Source organism: Coregonus clupeaformis, chromosome 21, assembly GCF_020615455.1.
Source record: "Coregonus clupeaformis isolate EN_2021a chromosome 21, ASM2061545v1, whole genome shotgun sequence".
In the NCBI taxonomy this organism is placed as follows: Eukaryota; Metazoa; Chordata; class Actinopteri; order Salmoniformes; family Salmonidae; genus Coregonus; species Coregonus clupeaformis.
In genome coordinates, this window is record NC_059212.1 from 744,066 (window position 1) to 763,591 (window position 19,526).

Below are 19,526 nucleotides of genomic sequence, written 5' to 3' on the forward strand. Positions count from 1 at the left end.
ACTGGTGTGGGTCAAAGTGAATGGAATATCATAAGGGGCTCTTTTTCTAAGGAAGGGGAAAGCACTCCCCTTGTTGCCTGGTTGGAGAGAGGTGGGTCAAGGGGTAGGGCAGGGTTTAGACTGGTGAGCAATGGGGGCAAGGGGTGCTCTCAGAGCGCATGCAAGGGGGGATGGGGTGGGGTACACACCAATGGAGGCAATAAAATTCTCCTCGTTCAGACTCCGGGTGTCAAAGTGGTGGGTGCCTTTGCCCCCCGAGGTGGGGTGCGGCAGTTGGAGACGGGGCACCAGGAGGAGCCCCGGGGGCCTGGTGCCCTCCATGCGGGCAGACGGGCTCTCTTTGCTGCCCGGGCTGCTTGCAGCGTCACTGGGGCTCCGCTTGCGCTTCTCTGGGTCTACTGGGGCCACCAAGGAGGAAAAAGGGAGAAGAATAGGGAAGAAGGGAAAGAGATGGTAGCGGGAGAAGAAAGAAACAGTGTAGAGTTGCAGTGGGAGGTTTGAAAGTTAGAATAGACGGTTGTTTGTAGGGGTGTGAACGTTTAAAATGCTAAAACGAAATTGCGATCCTTAACATTAAGAAAAATCCCAAACCGAAAAAACATGTTTTGATGTTTTCCCACCACAAAATTAAAATAGCGGTGCAGTTATCACAAAACATACTATTTTCCGTGTTATAGCCTAACTAGAAAAGTTGTGTAATTTAAATAGAACTTTAGGCTACTTTGGTGACTTTGCGAGGCATGCAAGACAGATTACCAAGACATATAGATGGGTTAGCTGACAATGTCACAAAAACGATCCGCATACGTCAGTGCGGCAGAAGTCCGTGAATTGTGATTCTGGATAGCCAGATAGCTACCAACACTGACAAGAAACTGCCATGTGGGGAATCGTAAGTGACTCATTTCAGCTAGTTTAATCTTGTTCTTGATACCATGTCTTGTTTTGAGTTATTTTGACTGATTTCATGTCAATGCTAATATGGCAAAAATTCACTAGCTAGCTAATCAACAACTGTAAAGATGTATTTGAGAGACAACAAGTGCTCGTTGTGCAAATGTACTTATGTTTTCAATAAACCTTGGAGACTAAATATAGTTTACATGTCAACAATGTAAGCCAACCCTGTCTGTTTTGCCCCATAGTTGCGCACGCATCGGTGTTGTTGCTAAACAACCAATCCGTCTATGCACACGTTTTTTTCTGCCTGCCCCCTCCTCGCTCTCCATCACGCTGGCTCACCTGGGGTGTATTCATTACAGGGAGGGAACTACTTGCATTTGTCCAATAGAAACTTGTTTTAGTTGCAAAAAGTTCTACAACTATTTGGACTAAATATTACACACACCCCTGCTGTTTCTCTTCGCTAATGATGCGAGTGTGCGTTCAGTCTTCGGTCTGTCGCGTGTAGAATATCCTAGCCTATTCATTGATGATAGGCCCTGCTTTACTGAAGTTGCGAGACATTGTAAGCCAAGACATTTTGAGATACAGCTTTTGATTGCAGATAGATAGGCATAGTGCACGGTTCTGACTGTCTGCCTGGTGACAGACCTGCCTATACTATGTCCCTCCCCTCTCTCTCCGTCTCTCGCTAGCTAGCTAAGAAAGATGCGAGTGTTTGTATTCTCGGAAGTAGGGTAACCAGAAGTGGTCTAGTGATAATTGTTTGTGTTTCTGTTGGGCAGAGGGAGAAGGCGCTCAGAGTTAAACAAATGGGGGAAAGAATTGTGAATTGTTTCGCTCTCAAGAAAAGGGCGCCATTGAAAGGAGTGATTACTGGGGTAGCAGTAAATGTAAAAGTTGACCAACTGAAGGGGAAGATTCCCGGTGTTTGTGATGCTCGTTGTTTGGTGCGACGCAAACAGGGTGGCGAGAGTGGGGAAACAGAAGAGTCATTGTCTGTTCTTTTGAGTTTTGAAGTTGAGTCTTTGCCTGACAAAGTGAAGTTAGGATATATAAGTTATCATGTATGAGCTTATGTGCCGAATACATTACGATGTTACAGGTGTCAAACTTATGGGCATGTGGCAGCAGTATGTAGGAGGGAGGTTCCAAGGTGTGAGAAGTGTGCAAAAGGGCATGAGACAAAGGAATGTGTAGCATTGGGGAAAGTGGTGGTATGTGCTAATTGTAGGGGTGGCCATGGGGCTGGGGATCAGAAATGTCCAGTGCGAGAGAAGCAGGTTGAGGCTTCCAGGGTAAGAGTAGTGAAGAAGTTGTCATATGCTAAGGCAGTGAATAAAGTAGAGCAAGAGGTGGTGAGAGTAGTAGAAATGTACCAGTACAGAGGGATATTTAGCGTTCATAGCAATGGTTATTAATTGTACTGCAGGAATGGAATGTAAGTCGAAGAAAATTGAGGTTGTGGTGGCAGATGCAGAGAGGTATTTGGGTGTGCAAGACTTGATGTCAGAAGAGTTACAGGGAGTGATAAGTGGTGATGTCCCATAATTTCAGGTTGAGGGCATGAGGTAGGAATAAATATATTTAAATAGTGGAGAAGGGTGGTGTTAATTATTAATAATAATTTTGAATTTGTGAGTGTAGTGTTAGATGGTAGGGTATTTCTTTATTTTATTTTTCAAGCAAAATATAAGGGAGTTGTACTCCAGTCTAGTAGGTGGCGGTAATGCAACAAATTGGATGCCAACTGCCGTTAAACCTCATTGAAGAAGATTATTCTCGGAAGTACGGCAACTAATCAGTCTCTTCCGTTCCAAAAATACTGAATCTTAGGAATCGATTCCTAGCGGAATTTAATCTTAACACTTAGAAATGGGAGTCGACATGCAAGGAGTCGAGGAATCAATTATTTTGGAGTCGACTCTCCACCACTACGTCATCATCATTAACAGTTGGAAAAATGGCAGAGAAAGGCAAGCGACAGCAACAAAGTCCTGTATGGCAATACTTTGAGAAGTTAAATGCAAACTTTGCAAGGTGGAATTGAGGTACAGTAATGGTAGTAGAGGCGCAATGCTTAAAGATCTGAAAGGGACGCACCGAGACCCAACCCGTTGCTGGCAGCAGCGAAACTGCATTGTGAATTTGAGTGGAATTGTATTAAATGTTGTTATCGTTTGTCACATCCCTAGTTGTTTGTCTTCTGCTCTTATGACCCAAATTCGCTCGGTGAATGCTTAATTAAACTGCAAAGTCACCTAAAAATGACGCATGCGTTGGTGGTACTGACTCAGAGATTGAACCAGAACTCACTGCTGTAAAAACATATTGCTTACCTTTCAAATGAGTTGATAAAAAGGAAAATGGACACAGAAATTATCCAGATTGCACACCTTTTCCTAGATAATACTTATGTTGCCTTTAAATAAGTGGAGTATATGAAACGCTGTTAAGCACTTCTTTGGTTTCAAACAAGAATCAAGCATCAGTACCTTTCATTTTTTCAGAGGAAATAGTTAAGTCATAGTTTTGGGAGGGGGCATGACATGCTGATTGAATGTGTCCTTTGAGAGAAAATGTTGACACTTTCAGTGGAGTATAGGTTTTCTGAACGTTACCTTTGGTTTGGTAGTGGGTGCGTGCTATTTCCAGCAGAACGAAGACGCTGGCCATGCCTCCAAGCCCGGCATTGGTGTACGAGTGTTCCAGACTAGAAACGGTGCACTTCAGTATGTCTAACATGCCCTTGTACACCTTCCTGCTAATCTCCTGAAGAGTACACCACACACACACATTTTAATTGTAAGCTGTTATTCAGCTTTAATTCAAAACCAAGGTTAAAAAACGTATTATTAAATGTTATTTCTCTCCCCCTCTTGCCCCGTTCCTTTCTCCCCACCTGGGTGGGTGGAGCCACTCACCACATCACGGATGACCTCCTGCCTGACATCCTCCTCTGACTGGACAGTCCGGTTCAGCTTGCTCAGCACGAAGACGCGCAGCTGCTCGTTCTCCAGCAGGCGGCGCACCTTCTTCATGTTGAGCCAGCCCACGCCTTGGCCCTCCAGCACACTCTGCACCACCTCCTTCAGGAACTGCTGGTTCTCACTGGGACAGACACAGCTCTGGTTCAGTCACTCCGATCACACTCCCCTTTTTGTATATGTCACCATTGGCTCTTAAGTTAGACAACCCTTCTCCTAAAGGGGATTGATATATCACCTATCCAGGTCTGTCATTTGACATTATATTGGCAAGAAAGTTTATGACAACCAGCTTTTGTTTTTGATGGCCAACATTATACCATGAAGACATTATGCCATGAAGGTGGTAAACTAATTCAAATATGTCAGTCAGCGTGAGTTGTCAAAGAATGCCATGACAGCAATGTCCTGGTAATACAGTCTCATAGGGGTCTGTTACCTGGTGTTGTTGGCACGACCCTGGGGCGAGGGGGACTCTCTCTTGACCGTGGGACTGTGCTTAATGACTGACGACTTCTGGTCAACGAGGGCCCTGGGGGGACCGCGGGCTCCTCCTGCAGGAGCCATATAAAACAGTGAGGTCTCCACAGTAAATACCATGGAAACACAGAAAACCATAACCAACGACAAGTCAGAGACATACAAACAGAAATACCAGTTGACTTGATAAAGGAGGAGCTTATACATTTCACTACAAAGCCCCCAAATCACATAGTCTACGATGTACTAATTAGATAACCACATCAAAGACTAATAGACAAAGAAGATGGGACACATCCTGCATACATAAAAAGACACACACACACACACATCAATTTTCGGTGGCAGGGACACTAGCTATTGACTAGCTGAGCTACAGGTTTCACATTCAGACACTAAAGGTGAGGGACAGATCAAATGGGACGTCACACAGGAGTCAACATGGCACTGTGTTTTTGGCATCACACATTAGCAGAGAACAGAGGTGAGGTCAGATTGGAGCGGGATCTGCATGGCAACAAGACAGACAAGTTATGTGTCATGCAGAAAAAGAGTGAAAAATTAAGATGGGTCGACAATCACACACACACACGGCTAACGGAAAGATACACACTGTAGTGTTCATACTGTTAGTCACCTTGTACAGTTAGACAGACACTCATGAACACACAGTGCAATGAAATACAAAAGTGTGGTGGATCACTTGCAGGGATTGGGCCTGTGAACAATATTATTATCAAACTGATTATAATATTGTTGCGCCTACATAGCTTACCCACTGGGCAGACCTCAGTTCAACGTCTATTTTTGATTTACATTTGGTTGAGTTGTCAACTAACGTGAATTAAACGTGAAATCAACAGAACATTTAGATTCCCTTACGTTGATGACTTTTTGCAAATCCAATCAGTTTTCCACATCACACCTTTTAATGACGTGGAAACAATGTTGATTCAACCAGTTTTTGCCCAGCGGGTAGCCTGTTTGACACTTTGAACATTTAGGCTAAAGGTAATGTCTTGAAAGTGAGGATACAAATAAATACATCCACCAAAAATGTATTGGGTCCTTGTCATAAACAGACATCGGCTGTTACCGGTATATCCGATTTTGTCATGGCATTGCGTAGGCTCTATGACCGCATGTTACCAAAGACCTCACCTGACAACGATGCCATTTTGCCCCACATTTTCCAAAATATCATCCATTAGTTGTACAACATGCATCACAGCACTTCAAATAATTCCATTCCATTTGATCACTGTGGTACTGCTACAGATGCTCAGTAACCACAAAGCCAACTAAGTGTCCAATGACAACTCCAATCAAAACCGGTGACTATGAGTTTAGGAATTAAGACAGAACAGCACTCTTGGTGCTGCGAGACTGCTCTCCTTAATTCAATTATCAATGAAACAGTGTTTAAAACTCTAACTCACAGCACTGGAAGAATGAGGTCATGCCTTACCTACAGGGTAGCAGTTTTGATTGGCTAAGGCATGCCTCCACTGGCAAGGTGATGGGAGGTCTAGGTGTGTATGTGTGAGACCAAAGAGGTGGCTTGGACAATAATGGGAAAGCTGATGTTGACCAACTCGAATCAACATCTTGTCAGGTCCCATACAATACTGTGGAATGCAGAGACTTTGGTTCGCACCAAAAAAAATGAATGGCATCACCTTGGCAATTGTTAATATGGGTTGCACAGCTTCTAACAAGCTAAGATTGTGAGGGCCCAACCCAAACTAATACAAAGACGTGTGGATGGGTGGAGTGACTCTGCAAAGGTTAGTGATTGGGGCAACAGTCACTGTGGATGGTGAAGGATGGTGAAAGACAACAGGACAGACTCGATGCATGACGATGAATGATCTCTCGATGGTGCATGTCAGGTGACAGAGGAGGGTGAGCGAGGAGGATCCTGGGAGATGTAGTTGACTGGCTAGGAGAAGCATGCAGCCCACACAGTTTAAAAGGGCGGAACCCACCTTCTCCGCTCCCCGGGCCGGCCTCTGTAATTATCTCCATTAGAGAATTTAGTCCAAATACTGGACACAAAACCCAGAATTAGTGCAGAGAAGTGGAAAGAGGGACAGAGAGGTACACCGGCCCAGACCGAACCAGTCTGAACATCAACCCACAACACACATGCACAGCAACACACTGACCGAGTGCACAAAGAGAGCAGAAAATAGAGAGTGGGAGAAAAGGAAAGAGTGAGGGAGACAGACCAAGGAAGGGTCTGCACATTTTTGTTGTGACTTAACCTCAAAAGGTTATAGCCATGAAATGTCATGACCAATCTTACATGTGGTGATTTAGGCTACTTTTGTTAGGATCCCTATATATTTTTATACCATCTAGGGGTGGGAGAAAGCATTTGCCAATTTTAAGTGTCTATGTCCAGAAGAGCACAAGTTTATGGGCCCTCTGACCACAGAGACCTCAGCCGGAGAACACACAAGAACGATGGAGAGCCACCGAACAAGCGAGCAAGCAAGGCAACAGACGGCACAGAGCAAGGAGATCAGGTGTCATGTCAGTTTCATTTAAATTCCAGTCCACTTGGGTAATCAATTGAACTTCAATCGATGAAATGAAAAATCCTCATAGAAAGCGATGGGTAATTTGCCATTCAGGAACTGAATGTCAATTCATCCTCAAATATTGAGTGGAATTGAAAACGGACTTGACCCCAACTCTGCCGGGAAACCATGAGGAAAAACACCAAATTCCAGTGAAAATGCCACATAAAAAGGGGATAATATGTATGCAAATTAAGAGATCTGTCGTCTATAAATGTGTGCATCATAGCGCATCAGACTCCCACAAAACAGAGCAGAATAACAAGGAAACAAAGGGAAGGATATGGATATACATGAATGAAAATACAGATATATCTCCTAGTATGCAACCTGAGTAATATGGACTCAGATAGGTAGGGTCGAATAAGAGTCAAAGATGGAGCTAGTTGTAGGGTAAAACAAACTACCACACCAGACAATAACATACCCGGACTGTCTGGACCCGGGCTACCCGGACTAGCCGGGCTGTCATCTGAACAGTCAAGACAAAACAAATCATCATCAAAGGAAAAAAGAAACAAACGTTGGTTTGCTATGGCAGCTGTCCCAAACAGCGTGGGGCTATTGAGTTTAACACATGCATTTCTTATTTTCTCTCACAAATGTTCCCATAACATCCAGGCAACCATGTGGGATTGGGAACATTGAAAACAGGGTACTTGAGAGAAAATGCTAACTTTTGTCAGGTCCTCAATATCCACCTAATGCCATACATCAACATGGCAGTCCAGAGGGGGACAAATACAACATTTAGAATGAAAGTCTATTCATTCTAAAAAATTTAAAAATATTATAAAAATAAAGAATTCTACAAACCTTCCTCAATTTCCTCCTCTACGTCAAAATTAAAATATTCTATATTTTTGTAAAATAAAATAATTAAGAGGGGAAAAGGCAAAAGGAAAGAAGTAAAAATATACAATGTAAAATTGAATAAATGCTATACTGTGTAGCCTAAACTGGCTTGCCAGACATTTCAGCATGACATACCGTCAATACTACTCCTGGCTACTCTACTTAGTGCAAACAAAGCAACAGCCTCTGAGGAAGAAATATGCTGACGTTAAAGAAGTTCAACATGTCAGTCAGAGTTACACATCATTATGTCATCTACTCTCCTTCCTTCTCCACATCAGGTTAAAATAGGCCTAACTGTCCAGTGAAAATCTTACTTTTAAAAGTAAATAGTCTGTTAACTCATACCCAAATAATGTTGCTAACAAAGCATAAATTGGAGAAAAAAACACTTCAAAAACCCCACCTCAAAGTCAAACATTTTCATAAATGCTTGCCGTTTCAAATAATGCTTGCTATTTCCTCATAGAACATGACATGTTGGCTCATTGGCTGAGCTGGCCAATCAGCGGTCTAAAACGGTTTTAATGACTGGTATACACCAACACCATTCTGAAGTTGGGGTATGCCCACATAATTCAAACATAGATAAGCTGCTTTTGAACATACTTATTTTTTTTATGGAATTAAATCTATTTCACTCATATTGTAATTAATTATAGGTCATATTTAAAATACATCTGCAAACACTGGACAGTTACTTTAAATGATTAAGATGACTTCACATGGGAATAGCTTATGCTCAATGTGTCTTATCAAGATAAATAGCATAGTCATGATACAGTGTATAAAATATTGTAGAAATTTGCACTCTGGTGATTTTTGTACTCAAAATATTATAATTTGTTATGCCCATGACAAAACAAAAACACTTATACTTTATAACCACTGCAAGAGCTGTATGACAACCCTTTGTACTTTGAAAGGGCATTGTTTTAGTAGACAGCCTGCCTCTACTACCTTCAACTGACAAACCTGATGCAATCTGCTGTAGGGCACAAAAATGGAATACAGCCACAGTGAGTGAAATGGAGAAGGAGATGAGATGGATAAAGGTCAGAGAAAAAAAGAGAAAGGATGAGTGCAGATAACGTGAAAGGTGGACAAAACAGGGCAAAGGGCTGCATTAGTACTGTACCTTTGAGATTGGGGAAGGGCCCAGTCCCAGCGGCCTTCTCCCTCAGGCCCCCCTTGTTGGGTACAGACAGGTTGGAGAGGCTGAAGCTGGTGCCGTGGTTCTTGTACAGATTACCTGCAGTGATTGTGAGAGAGTCGCTGATGACTGATGAAGTCTCGCAAAGAAACCAACATTTGACCATCCTATAGTATACCCATGATGATTTGCAGCCCAACGTCAAGTTCCATTTCAATCCGTACATAGCTGGCAAATAGTCAATTTCTGTTTTGTAAACTGTACATTTCTGGTCGTCTTCCTGATTGAGAAGACCAGCAACTAGTATTGCCTGCTGGGTAACCCTTTCACATTCCCCCTTCAGTGTTCAAAGATCTCATAGGACAGGATATATGAACAGAAGGGCAAAAAAGCTCAGCTTTGGAGGATAAGGTGTAACTGTCACGTATCCAGCCCTTTCAGATCTGTGATTATCATACAACTGAAATAGACCCTGGTTGAGGAGACTCACTAGCAAAGGACATGAGGCCCCCAAAGCCATCGCTGCTGTTGTTGGAGATTGGAGAACTGTTGCGGGAGTCGCCCTCTCCGTCCGACTCTCCAGGCAGCTTTAGGCTGCTGGGCCTCAGGGGGCGTTGGGCTCTGTGGAGCAGAAAAAGTGTTAGAGTTCTGGGGGAGTGTCACGTTCTGTTAGCATAGTTTTCCGACTGCTACACCAGAGGCATATCACAGATGCCGAATTCAGAAGCTGAGAGACTTAATTGGGTGTGTATATTTAAGAGATGTATACATCACCTTTTTTTTTTTTAAACAACGTTTTCAGAATGTGTGGCTTATGATGCTTGTTTGTGTGTACAATGTTATGGCGTAGGTGTGTTGTAACATACTTCTTGCCATTGAGGTTCTGGTTGAACCGGGGCGTGTACGTCTCCTCTTGGTCTTCTGCCTCAGGGTCCTCCTCAGCAGGGAAGCCATACTGAGGCTCAAAGTAAGGGTTGTCGTACTCGCCCTTCTTATTGGCTTGTCCCACCGGGTCGGCGTCTGGGGGAAGTCTGGAGAAGGGCGGCGCACCCAATCCCGGGACAGAGTTCTGTAGAGCTGCACTGGCCAACGCCTCAATTTCCACTGGTTCAGCCTGCTCCTGGACACAATGAACATCAATCAATGGTCACTAATGGTTGATACTAAATACACAAGATTGCCACTTTGTGAGGAGGAAGAAGAAAGGACAATCTCAAGCAAAGCTATATAATTATTGCCGTTATGTTCTCATGGTTAAGAGTTATGAACAAATTCAAACGTCAGTTGCCAAAAATGTCAGTTGCTAAAAACATATATTGTGTTAACTGCATAATTTTATACTGGTGTAAATTGAGCGGTTCACTGACATTGTTGACTCCCTGGATGATTGTGCTTGGGCTGGAGCTGGCGGTTGTGCTGGAGCTCGAGCGAAGGGCTTGTCCATCAAGAGGTTCAGGAGCTCCGTCGCCCCCCTCGGGCAGTGCCTTCTCTTCGGGGAGGGGACCCTCTCCTCCCTTGAACTCCTGGAAGTCCTGGAACTCCACTTCGCTGGCGTCTCCCAGTGCAGCGTGGGTAGGGGGATCCAGGTCTACAACACCAGAAGACAGATATTAGTTGGTATTGATGACCAAAGGGTCACAAAACAAAATGTTTAGCTAGTGGCTGATTCTGAAAGGAATTGGTCATTTTAGGTTGTCATTTTTCAAGATAAACAATTGTCATTATAATAAGGGGGAACTGACCGTTTTTTGTCATAACAATAAGTATGTGTAAGCTGGGTGGTTCTTGGGCTGCAATTACACAGGCAGCCCAATTCTTTTTTGTTGTTGTTTTTTTGCAAATTGGTCTTTTGACCAATCAGATCAGCTCTTTTGCCAATAACTGGGCAAAATATTAGATTTGGTTTCCTGTGTAAATGCAGCCCTGGTGAAATGGCACAGATACTTACTTGGCGTGTCCCCTTGGATGTCACATTTGATCATTTCGCTCACCAAGTCTCCAAGTGACGAGTAGGATGAGCTGGAGTCATCGTAGCCAGCCTCGCTGTCACTGCCACAGAGACAAAACAGAGTGGCATTACCCCGGACGCCATCTTGGTGACACCTTACACGTCTACAGAAGGCTAACTGAAAAAAGCTAAGTAAACCTTTATCTCAGACTCAAATTAACCTCAACTGATACATCATTTCTAGCAAGACTAGCAAGCTAACTATTGAGCTAACTAGCAAATCTACTAGTTAATGTTTAGAGTTCGCCATCTAGTGGCTAATGTGTTGTCTATCTCCATTCTATAGCCTACCATACTGCTGCTTCTGCTGCAATGTCTCCATCGGCCGCACTTGCACACACACAAACACACATGATGCACACATACACAGAGAACTCACAGATCAGACACTGGAAAGGACCTCCCTTCATATCTAGTTTTTATATGCAGCTAAATGGAGCACTAACATGTTTTCAACATTGCAAAAGTGCTTTTAGACCTTTGACAGTACCTGGCACTGAAAAAATCTTTCATTTAACATTTTGCCAATTATGTTATAGCAGTAGTATCAAAGAACCGTTATACCTTCCAACCGTGGAGGGGTCTGTGTTTTTTACCTGTCGTCTGTGGGGTCCGAGTCGTTGGCCTCATCCTCTAGGGGTCCGCTCATAGCCTCGGCCAGCTGGGAGCTGCCGTCGTATACGCGGTAGAACACTGGCTGCAGCTGGTGGGCGTACCACTTGCCCTTGTCTCCGATCAAAGATGGGTCATACACGTCTGCAGAACACAGAGGTACGCTCAGAAACACTACAAAACCTTCAAACTGCCTGTATCGCTCATAGAAATATACCTGAGTGCACAAAACATTAGGAACACCTGTTCTTTCCATGACAGGCTGACAAGTTGAATCCAGGTGAAAGCTATGATCCCTTGTTGATGTCACCTGTTAAATCCACTTCAAGTCAGTGTAGATGAAGGGAAGAATATAGGTTAAAGAAGGATTTTTAAGCCTTGAGACAATTGAGACATGGATTGTGTATGTGTGCCATTCAGAGAGTGAATGGGCAAGACAAAATATTTAAGTGCCTTTGAACGGGGTATGGTAGTAGGTGCCAGGCACACCAGTTTGTGTCAAGAACTGCAACGCTGCTGGGTTTTCCACACTCAATAGTTTGCTGTGTGTATCAAGAATGGTCCACCACCCAAAGGACATCCAGCCAACTGTGGGAAGCATTTGAATCAACATTGGCCAGCATCCCTGTGGAACGCTTTGAATACCTTGTAGAGTCCATGACCCGACGAATTGAGGCTGTTCTGAGGGCAAAAGGGGGTGCAACTCAATATTAGGAAGGTGTTCCTAATGTTTTGTACACTGAGTGTATATTCACATTTGACCTAAAGAAAGTGCATTAATTGATAGCATAAATCACTTTTTACTTATCCCTTTACGCACGTGGAAATTGGCCTATATGGATAGGGCTAAATTGAAATGTTTCTTACAGAAGAAATGGAAAAGCATATACGTAACAATGGTAGCAATTGAAAGAGAACAGTTTGGAGATAATTGGAAGATTATTAGACCAAAGGTGATTACACAACATTACACCTGTTGATTTCATGTGCATTTTACATTTACTGTACTTTTGCCGCATTTGTAAATACTCTGGATACATTCAATAACATGATAAGACTATTCCTGGAAAATGTGGAGTAGGTGCAACATAAGACAAAAAATGGGTTTGAGTGAGAGGACTGTGGCCACACACCTTTCTAAAGTTTGCACAGTTGCTAAGCAATTTCAATGCACTTTTATGACTCAAAGAAGAGTCTTCAACTATAAGGTACTTTTTTGAGCTCTCCTGCTGTGCCGTTGAGGAACTGTAGCAAGAACACTTGTAGTCATTTTGCTTGGAACACAACCCTGCAATTACACAATTACTGTTGTTGTTTACGCAATCCAAAAACGGTCCATTATAAATCGCAATCTGGGTCAGATGGGCATGATTTGAAAGCTGGTTCTATTGCCAACATGAATACTATCTTACAGTGTTAGGCTTTCACAAGTCAATTCCGAGAAACAGATCATAATTTTGGTGCACATAGAAAGGAGGCATTAGTGCATTCACTAATCTGATCAGAACAACCCAGGGTATGACGCCATGTAATCTTGTAACTGTACATCAAACAGTGACCATAAACATTAACACCCTATATGAGTTTTATGAATTGGAAATGTGAAGTGCACATTTGGACTTGCTTTTATGACATCAAAGCGGTATTTATTATAATCCTCAACGTCACATCTTTCAAAATACATTGAGTGATCTTAATTTACAGCATTTCTCCTCAGACAACCAAAAATGTGCTAAAGTTGCCCAATTACCAGGAGGGATGGGAGCAACTTCTAGTCGCATGGTGCTCAAGTTCAGAACGGCTGTCAGTCAAAACCCATACAGTGCTGTGAAGCAGAGTCAGAGCTTTAACTTCATGTATAGCATGTTACTGTACAGCCACTACGTTAAAATTTAGACAATTAGTGCACAAATCTGCCATTTTCAACCCGTATCCAGGTACGAGTGTAAAGGGCTACACTTTACTTCACACTATAAATATCCAAGCTAGCACAGTATGGTTCGGGTCTAAACAGAAATACACCAATTGTCAGTCAGTGCATGGTATATGCAGTACAGCAGGTGTGCAGTCTAGGGTAAGGGACTTACTGTTGTGGATCCTCTGAAAGGCCAGGTTGGTGGGGTTGAGGGCCCACTCGCCATAGTACTCCACGGCCTGGGTGTGCGACAGCTTCTCAGCGAAGCCTGAGCGGCGGGGCCGCGAGGCCAGGAAGGACGTGGCCTGAAATGCCACCACAGGCCGGGGGAAGAGGCGCAGCGTGCGTGTGTGCATCTGGAAACCCTGGAGCACGTTGGGGGAGTTGAAGAACCGGACCATGGCAACCCTGTTGGAGAAAGAAGGAAAGGTGAGTGTGTTAACGCTTCAATTAGTCATATTTAATTAAATTCAAAAAGCTTTCTTGTTTATCAGATGTACATACGAGAGACATTTGTATTTGATATGAGGCTCAAATGAAACATAGTTTCACATGACATTATGACTGTTGAGTCATATCCAATTCAGATTTTAGGAATTTCAAGTGGGAACGGGGGTCAATCCATAAATTTTGCATATGTAAATAGCCCTTTATATCTATAAAATATCTAAAATATTCACAGACTAAATCAAATGGAGGAGTGTATAGGTCCTGACTGGATTATTCTGCTAGGCTCAAAGTTAAACAATTTAACCAACCTCACAAATTGCCTTGCATGGATAATATGAGATCTACTTAAAAAGGGACAGAGAAACTTTGTCAAGCCTTGCCTGGTGGCCACATCCACAGAGTCCACGTCGTTGCCGTAGATGAGGGGGTTGAACTCGGTGGAGGAGGGCGACGCCTTGTTCTGGCCGGGGGGGAGCAGGGGTAACTCCTGGCCCTCCTGGAACTTCTCCAGGTTCAGAATGGGCTGGGTGTTGAGACTCATGCTGGCCAGGGCCTGGAGCAGGTAGAGGTGACGAAGGTTTTAATCAACACACTGTCGTGGCCCCACTAGGGGGCACTCTCACTTCAGGCATCAGCTGAAGGGTAGTGCAACAGAATGGTCTCACTAGTACCAGTGTGGAACTGTCTGTTTGGGGTTCAAAATGGTGCAAGATAGTATAGTACAGGGGTTCGGAGACCTCAACATTGGATAACAATGAGTCAACTATTATCATTTATTCTTTTTGGTTAACCCTATATTTTTTGTCTGTATGATATAAGTTCTCATGTGAGAATAAATAATTAATAAAACACAAGGACTAAGCTAGGAGGACTCACAATGTGATTATGTTATTAGCTGACAGGTGAGCGTGTGGGACAAAATGAGGAAGCCTGTTTCCCAGCAAATTAATCAGAGGAGTGCATGTTTTTGCAGATGCCTGAAATGGGAGTGTCATTTGGGAGAGGTTGAGGGAAGAAGTAACAGCAGAGGGAATTCACTAGCACTCTGGGATTGCTGCTGACTCATTCAGGGTTTTGCACAATGTTAGCACAGTGGATCGTTTGATGGCCAGGTCAGTCAGCAAAAATCTGCATATCCACTGTGTTTGCTTACAAGAACACTCACTGATGACAAGATAGATGTGCATTCATTCAGGCATGCTCAAGCCAGAACTAAGCAGCCAGTGGTGGGTCTGCAAAAATCTCACTCTATGCCGCCAGTCTGTTACAACTTCTCAACAATAGTGTATGACACTTGAGAAAACTGAAAAAATAACAAGCAACAACAACAAAAATATTTAGGTTTGGTGAGGAAGAATATCCGTGCAAGGAGCATGGCACATTCCGCAGAAGGAGAAATTAGGAACCTTATTGTCAGAGGAGAAGATCTGCTTTTGGGTGATCACGGTCAACCTAACCAGACACTAGGGAAGGGGAGGAGGACAAGAGAGATGCCAGGAAGAGGATCACATGAAAAGGCTGAGCTGACCAATTGCTGAGCAGAATTGAAACCACACATGACAAAAAGGGTCAAGATAGGAGTCTGTGTGTCCAATTCCCTTTAAATGGATTCCTTTCCTAATCTCCTCTCAAACCTGACTACTAAACTGCTGAAAGGACAGGATGCTTGAAAGCAACGTGGGAACCTTGACTAGCCAATAAGTGGGCTAGTGGGGAGATGGAGATGCCTCCATGTTGCTTTCACATACAGCCCTTTTTCAGCTAAGTGAAAGGTGCAGTTTTAGAGAATTGGGACATAGCCAGAGAACGAGAGAGAGAATGAAGTAGAGAAGAAGAGAGAGAGAGAATGAAGTAGAGAAGAAGAGGGAGAGAGAATGAAGTAGAGAAGAAGAGGGAGAGAGAATGAAGTAGAGAAGAAGAGAGAGAGAGAATGAAATAGAGAGGAAGAAAAACAAACACATTTACAGAGATCAAACCATGACAGAGACAAGTGAGAGAGAGACACACACAAACAAACATGAGTGCGACAAAACAACACACAGTAATGCACCACACCACACCCAACACAAGTTAGCCACTGAAGAGACGATCGATGGTTACCAACTGGGAGGATAACCAGTGGCTACGATGGAGGTGATACTGAGACACAGAAGGGAGCAGATCTCTTGACAATAACGAAAAATAATTTGAAAAAACGTTTGGCTTTTTGTTTACACTGTCCGTACACCCCCCAACTCAAATTCTCCCATCTCTTAACCTGTTAGATGCTGACATACACTGAGTGTACAAAACATTACAAACACCTGCTCTTTCCATGACATAGACTGGCCAGGTGAATCCAGGTGAAAACTATGATCCCTTATTGATGTCACTTGTTAAATCCACTTCAAATCAGTGTAGATGAAGGGGAGGAGACAGGTTAAAGAAGGATGTTTAAGCATTGAGACATGGATTGTGTACAGTGAGGGAAATAAGTATTTTATCCCCTGCTGATTTTGTACGTTTGCCCACTGACAAAGACATGAACAGTCTACAATTTTAATGGTAGGTTTATTTGAACAGTGAGAGACAGAATAACAACAAAAAAATCCAGAAAAACGCATGTCAAAAATGTTATAAATTGATTTTTCATTAGTATTTGACCCCTCTGCAAAACATGACAGTACTTGGTGGCAAAACCCTTGTTGGCAATCACAGAGGTTAGACGTTTCTTGTAGTTAGCCACCAGGTTTGCACACATCTCAGGAGGGATTTTGTCCCACTCCTCTTTGCAGATCTTCTCCAAGTCATTAAGGTTTCGAGCCTGACGTTTGGCAACTCGAACATTCAGCTCCCTCCACAGATTTTCTATGGGATTAAGGTCTGGAGACTGGCTAGGCCACTCCAGGACCTTAATGTGCTTCTTCTTGAGCCACTCCTTTGTTGCCTTGGCCGTGTGTTTTGGGTCATTGTCATGCTGGAATACCCATCCACGACCCATTTTCAATGCCCTGGCTGAGGGAAGGAGGTTCTCACCCAAGATTTGACGGTACATGGCCCCGTCCATCGTCCCTTTGATGCGGTGAAGTTGTTCTGTCCCCTTAGCAGAAAAACACCCCCAAAGCATAATGTTTCCACCTCCATGTTTGACGGTGGGGATGGTGTTCTTGGGGTCATAGGCAGCATTCATCCTCCTCCAAACACGGCGAGTTGAGTTGATGCCAAAGAGCTCCATTTTGGTCTCATCTGACCACAACACTTTCACCCAGTTCTACTCTGAATCATTCAGATGTTCATTGGCAAACTTCAGACGGCCCTGTATATGTGCTTTCTTGATCAGGGGGACCTTGCGGGCGCTGCAGGATTTCAGTCCTTCACGGTGAAGTGTGTTACCAATTGTTTTCTTGGTGACTATGGTCCCAGCTGCCTTGAGATCATTGACAAGATCCTCCTGTGTAGTTCTGGGCTGATTCCTCACCGTTCTCATGATCATTGCAACTCCATGAGGTGAGATCTTGCATGGAGCCCCAGGCCGAGGGAGATTGACAGGTCTTTTGTGTTTCTTCCATTTGCGAATAATCGCACCAACTGTTGTCACCTTCTCACCAAGCAAGCTGCTTGGCGATGGTCTTGTAGCCCATTTCAGCCTTGTGTAGGTCTACAATCTTGTCCCTGACATCTTTGTAGAGCTCTTTGGTCTTGGCCATGGTGGAGAGTTTGGAATCTGATTGATTGATTGCTTCTGTGGTCAGGTGTCTTTTATACAGGTAACAAGCTGAGATTAGGAGCACTCCCTTTAAGAGTGTGCTCCTAATCTCAGCTCGTTACCTGTATAAAAGACACCTGGGAGCCAGAAATCTTTCTGATTGAGAGGGGGTCAAATACTTATTTCCTTCATTAAAATGCAAATCAATTTATAACAGTTTTGACATGCGTTTTTATGGATTTTTGTGTTGTCATTCTGTCTCTCACTGTTCAAATAAACCTAACATAAAATTATAGACTGATCATTTCTTTGTCAGTGGGCAAACGTACAAAATCAGCAGGGGATCAAATACTTTTTTCCCCTCACTGTATGTGTTACATTCAGAGGGTAAATGGGCAAGATAAAATATTTAAGTGCCTTTGAACGGGGTATGGTAGTAGGTGCCAGGCGCACAGGTTTGAGTGTGTCAAGAACTGCAACGCTGCTGGGTTTTTCACGAATGGTCCACCACCCAAAAGATATCCAGCCAACTTGACACAACTGTGGGAAGCAAGGGAGTCAACATGGCCCAGCATCCCTGCGGAACGCTTTCGACACCTTGTAGAGTCCATGCCCCGATGAATTGAGGCTGTTCTGAGGGCAAAAGGGGGTGCAACTCAATATTAGGAAGGTGTACCTAATGTTTTGTACACTCAGTGTATACTAACCCATTATCTGTGCAGGACTGCAAGGACCTACCAGCTACCACTTGTTTGTTACTGTTTTGGAGAGCTGAGGACTGCTTTAACCCTTAAAACAATAAACTCACCTTTACCCATATCTTTTCACTCAAATGGCTTGTTACCACAACAGAGTTTTGGCTCTGCCAACACACAGGTCTATCTTAATCAATCGCACGCACACTCTGGGATAGGGCCAAGTGTATCACACACAAATACTGCACTGGTTCTGATTCAAAGCATATCAACAACTATGATATGCAGGGATTTTCAACATGATGAGGTATGATTGGGGATTCAAATTGGGGTTACTGGGTTTGGATTTTAAAAACCAACCACTGAATGACATTTGGTGACGAGTTGAGATGCATTTTAATGTTGATGATGAATTACGCCTAGAATGTTCAAATGTGGTGGATGTATATGTTTTGTTGTTCTTGTCATTTAACTTTTCTTCATAAAGCATCTTGTGCTTAATATGCACTTTCAAAATCAAATAAATTCAAAAACTTAGATGATGACAATGTTGGGTAGGAATAGTTAATGGCAAAATGTACTAATGATAGCTTGATGTCAAGATGGTGGGTGGGGGTTACTTGATGTTCACTGATAATTCAAGGTGGTAAACTGTGATGTGGTACTACAGCGGAATCTTTGATTGGCATTTCACAACATGAGAAAGAGGTTTATGAATCAGAACCAGCTTCTAATCTACGTATTGTTATTTGAGGTTCTGGGCTTGGAGGATTTGGTTAGTTCTACTGCTACAGCTGTTACTGAGGTCCCAGGGAGTAAGACCTAGTATCTGCTTTTACCTCCAAGAGCTAGCGCATGCAAAGAAAAGAGAGAAAAAAACAAAACAAAAATACTTGTTTTCATTAGTACATTACAATGCTTAACTCAACAATGCTCCCACACTATATACATAGTTAGTACATACAACACAGAAAGAGAACAAGGACACTGATGTGCCTGGCGCAATTCATCAAACCTCTCTTGAAACATATCTAAAGCTGATAGAAGGTGTTCACTTGAAAACAAATAGTTAATATAACACATACGGTAATATTGCAGGTTTGTTTATGTAATAAAGCAATACAAGAGGTAGAAATAAACAGAGTTTAACTGTTGGCAGTGCTAACATACATGCTTAGTGAACAACCACTGAAAATAG

At 43.2% G+C, this 19,526-nt stretch overlaps 1 protein-coding gene across 16 annotated transcripts in view; it reads right to left on the reverse strand.

Moving 5' to 3' along the window:
• The window catches only part of LOC121534846 (MAP kinase-activating death domain protein-like), a 78,675-nt gene that overhangs the window by 22,240 nt on the left and 36,909 nt on the right, over positions 1 to 19,526 (reverse strand). For 8 of the 16 annotated variants that reach the window (XM_045206151.1, XM_045206149.1, XM_045206150.1 and 5 more), the window contains exons 8-20: positions 14,329 to 14,501; positions 13,671 to 13,906; positions 11,568 to 11,727; positions 10,912 to 11,012; positions 10,331 to 10,551; positions 9,830 to 10,083; positions 9,454 to 9,584; positions 8,949 to 9,062; positions 6,359 to 6,418; positions 4,330 to 4,444; positions 3,828 to 4,014; positions 3,525 to 3,675; positions 189 to 395 (exon numbers count right to left, since the gene is read on the reverse strand). In XM_045206151.1, coding sequence (XP_045062086.1) covers positions 189 to 395; positions 3,525 to 3,675; positions 3,828 to 4,014; positions 4,330 to 4,444; positions 6,359 to 6,418; positions 8,949 to 9,062; positions 9,454 to 9,584; positions 9,830 to 10,083; positions 10,331 to 10,551; positions 10,912 to 11,012; positions 11,568 to 11,727; positions 13,671 to 13,906; positions 14,329 to 14,501 — 2,110 coding nt within the window. Of the gene's footprint in view, positions 1 to 188; positions 399 to 3,524; positions 3,676 to 3,827; positions 4,015 to 4,329; positions 4,445 to 6,358; positions 6,419 to 7,771; positions 7,811 to 8,948; positions 9,063 to 9,453; positions 9,585 to 9,829; positions 10,084 to 10,330; positions 10,552 to 10,911; positions 11,013 to 11,262; positions 11,302 to 11,567; positions 11,728 to 13,670; positions 13,907 to 14,328; positions 14,502 to 15,354; positions 15,412 to 19,167; positions 19,177 to 19,526 lie in introns of all 16 variants that reach the window. The other 8 variants (XM_045206152.1, XM_045206158.1, XM_045206157.1 and 5 more) reach the window with 6 other exon arrangements.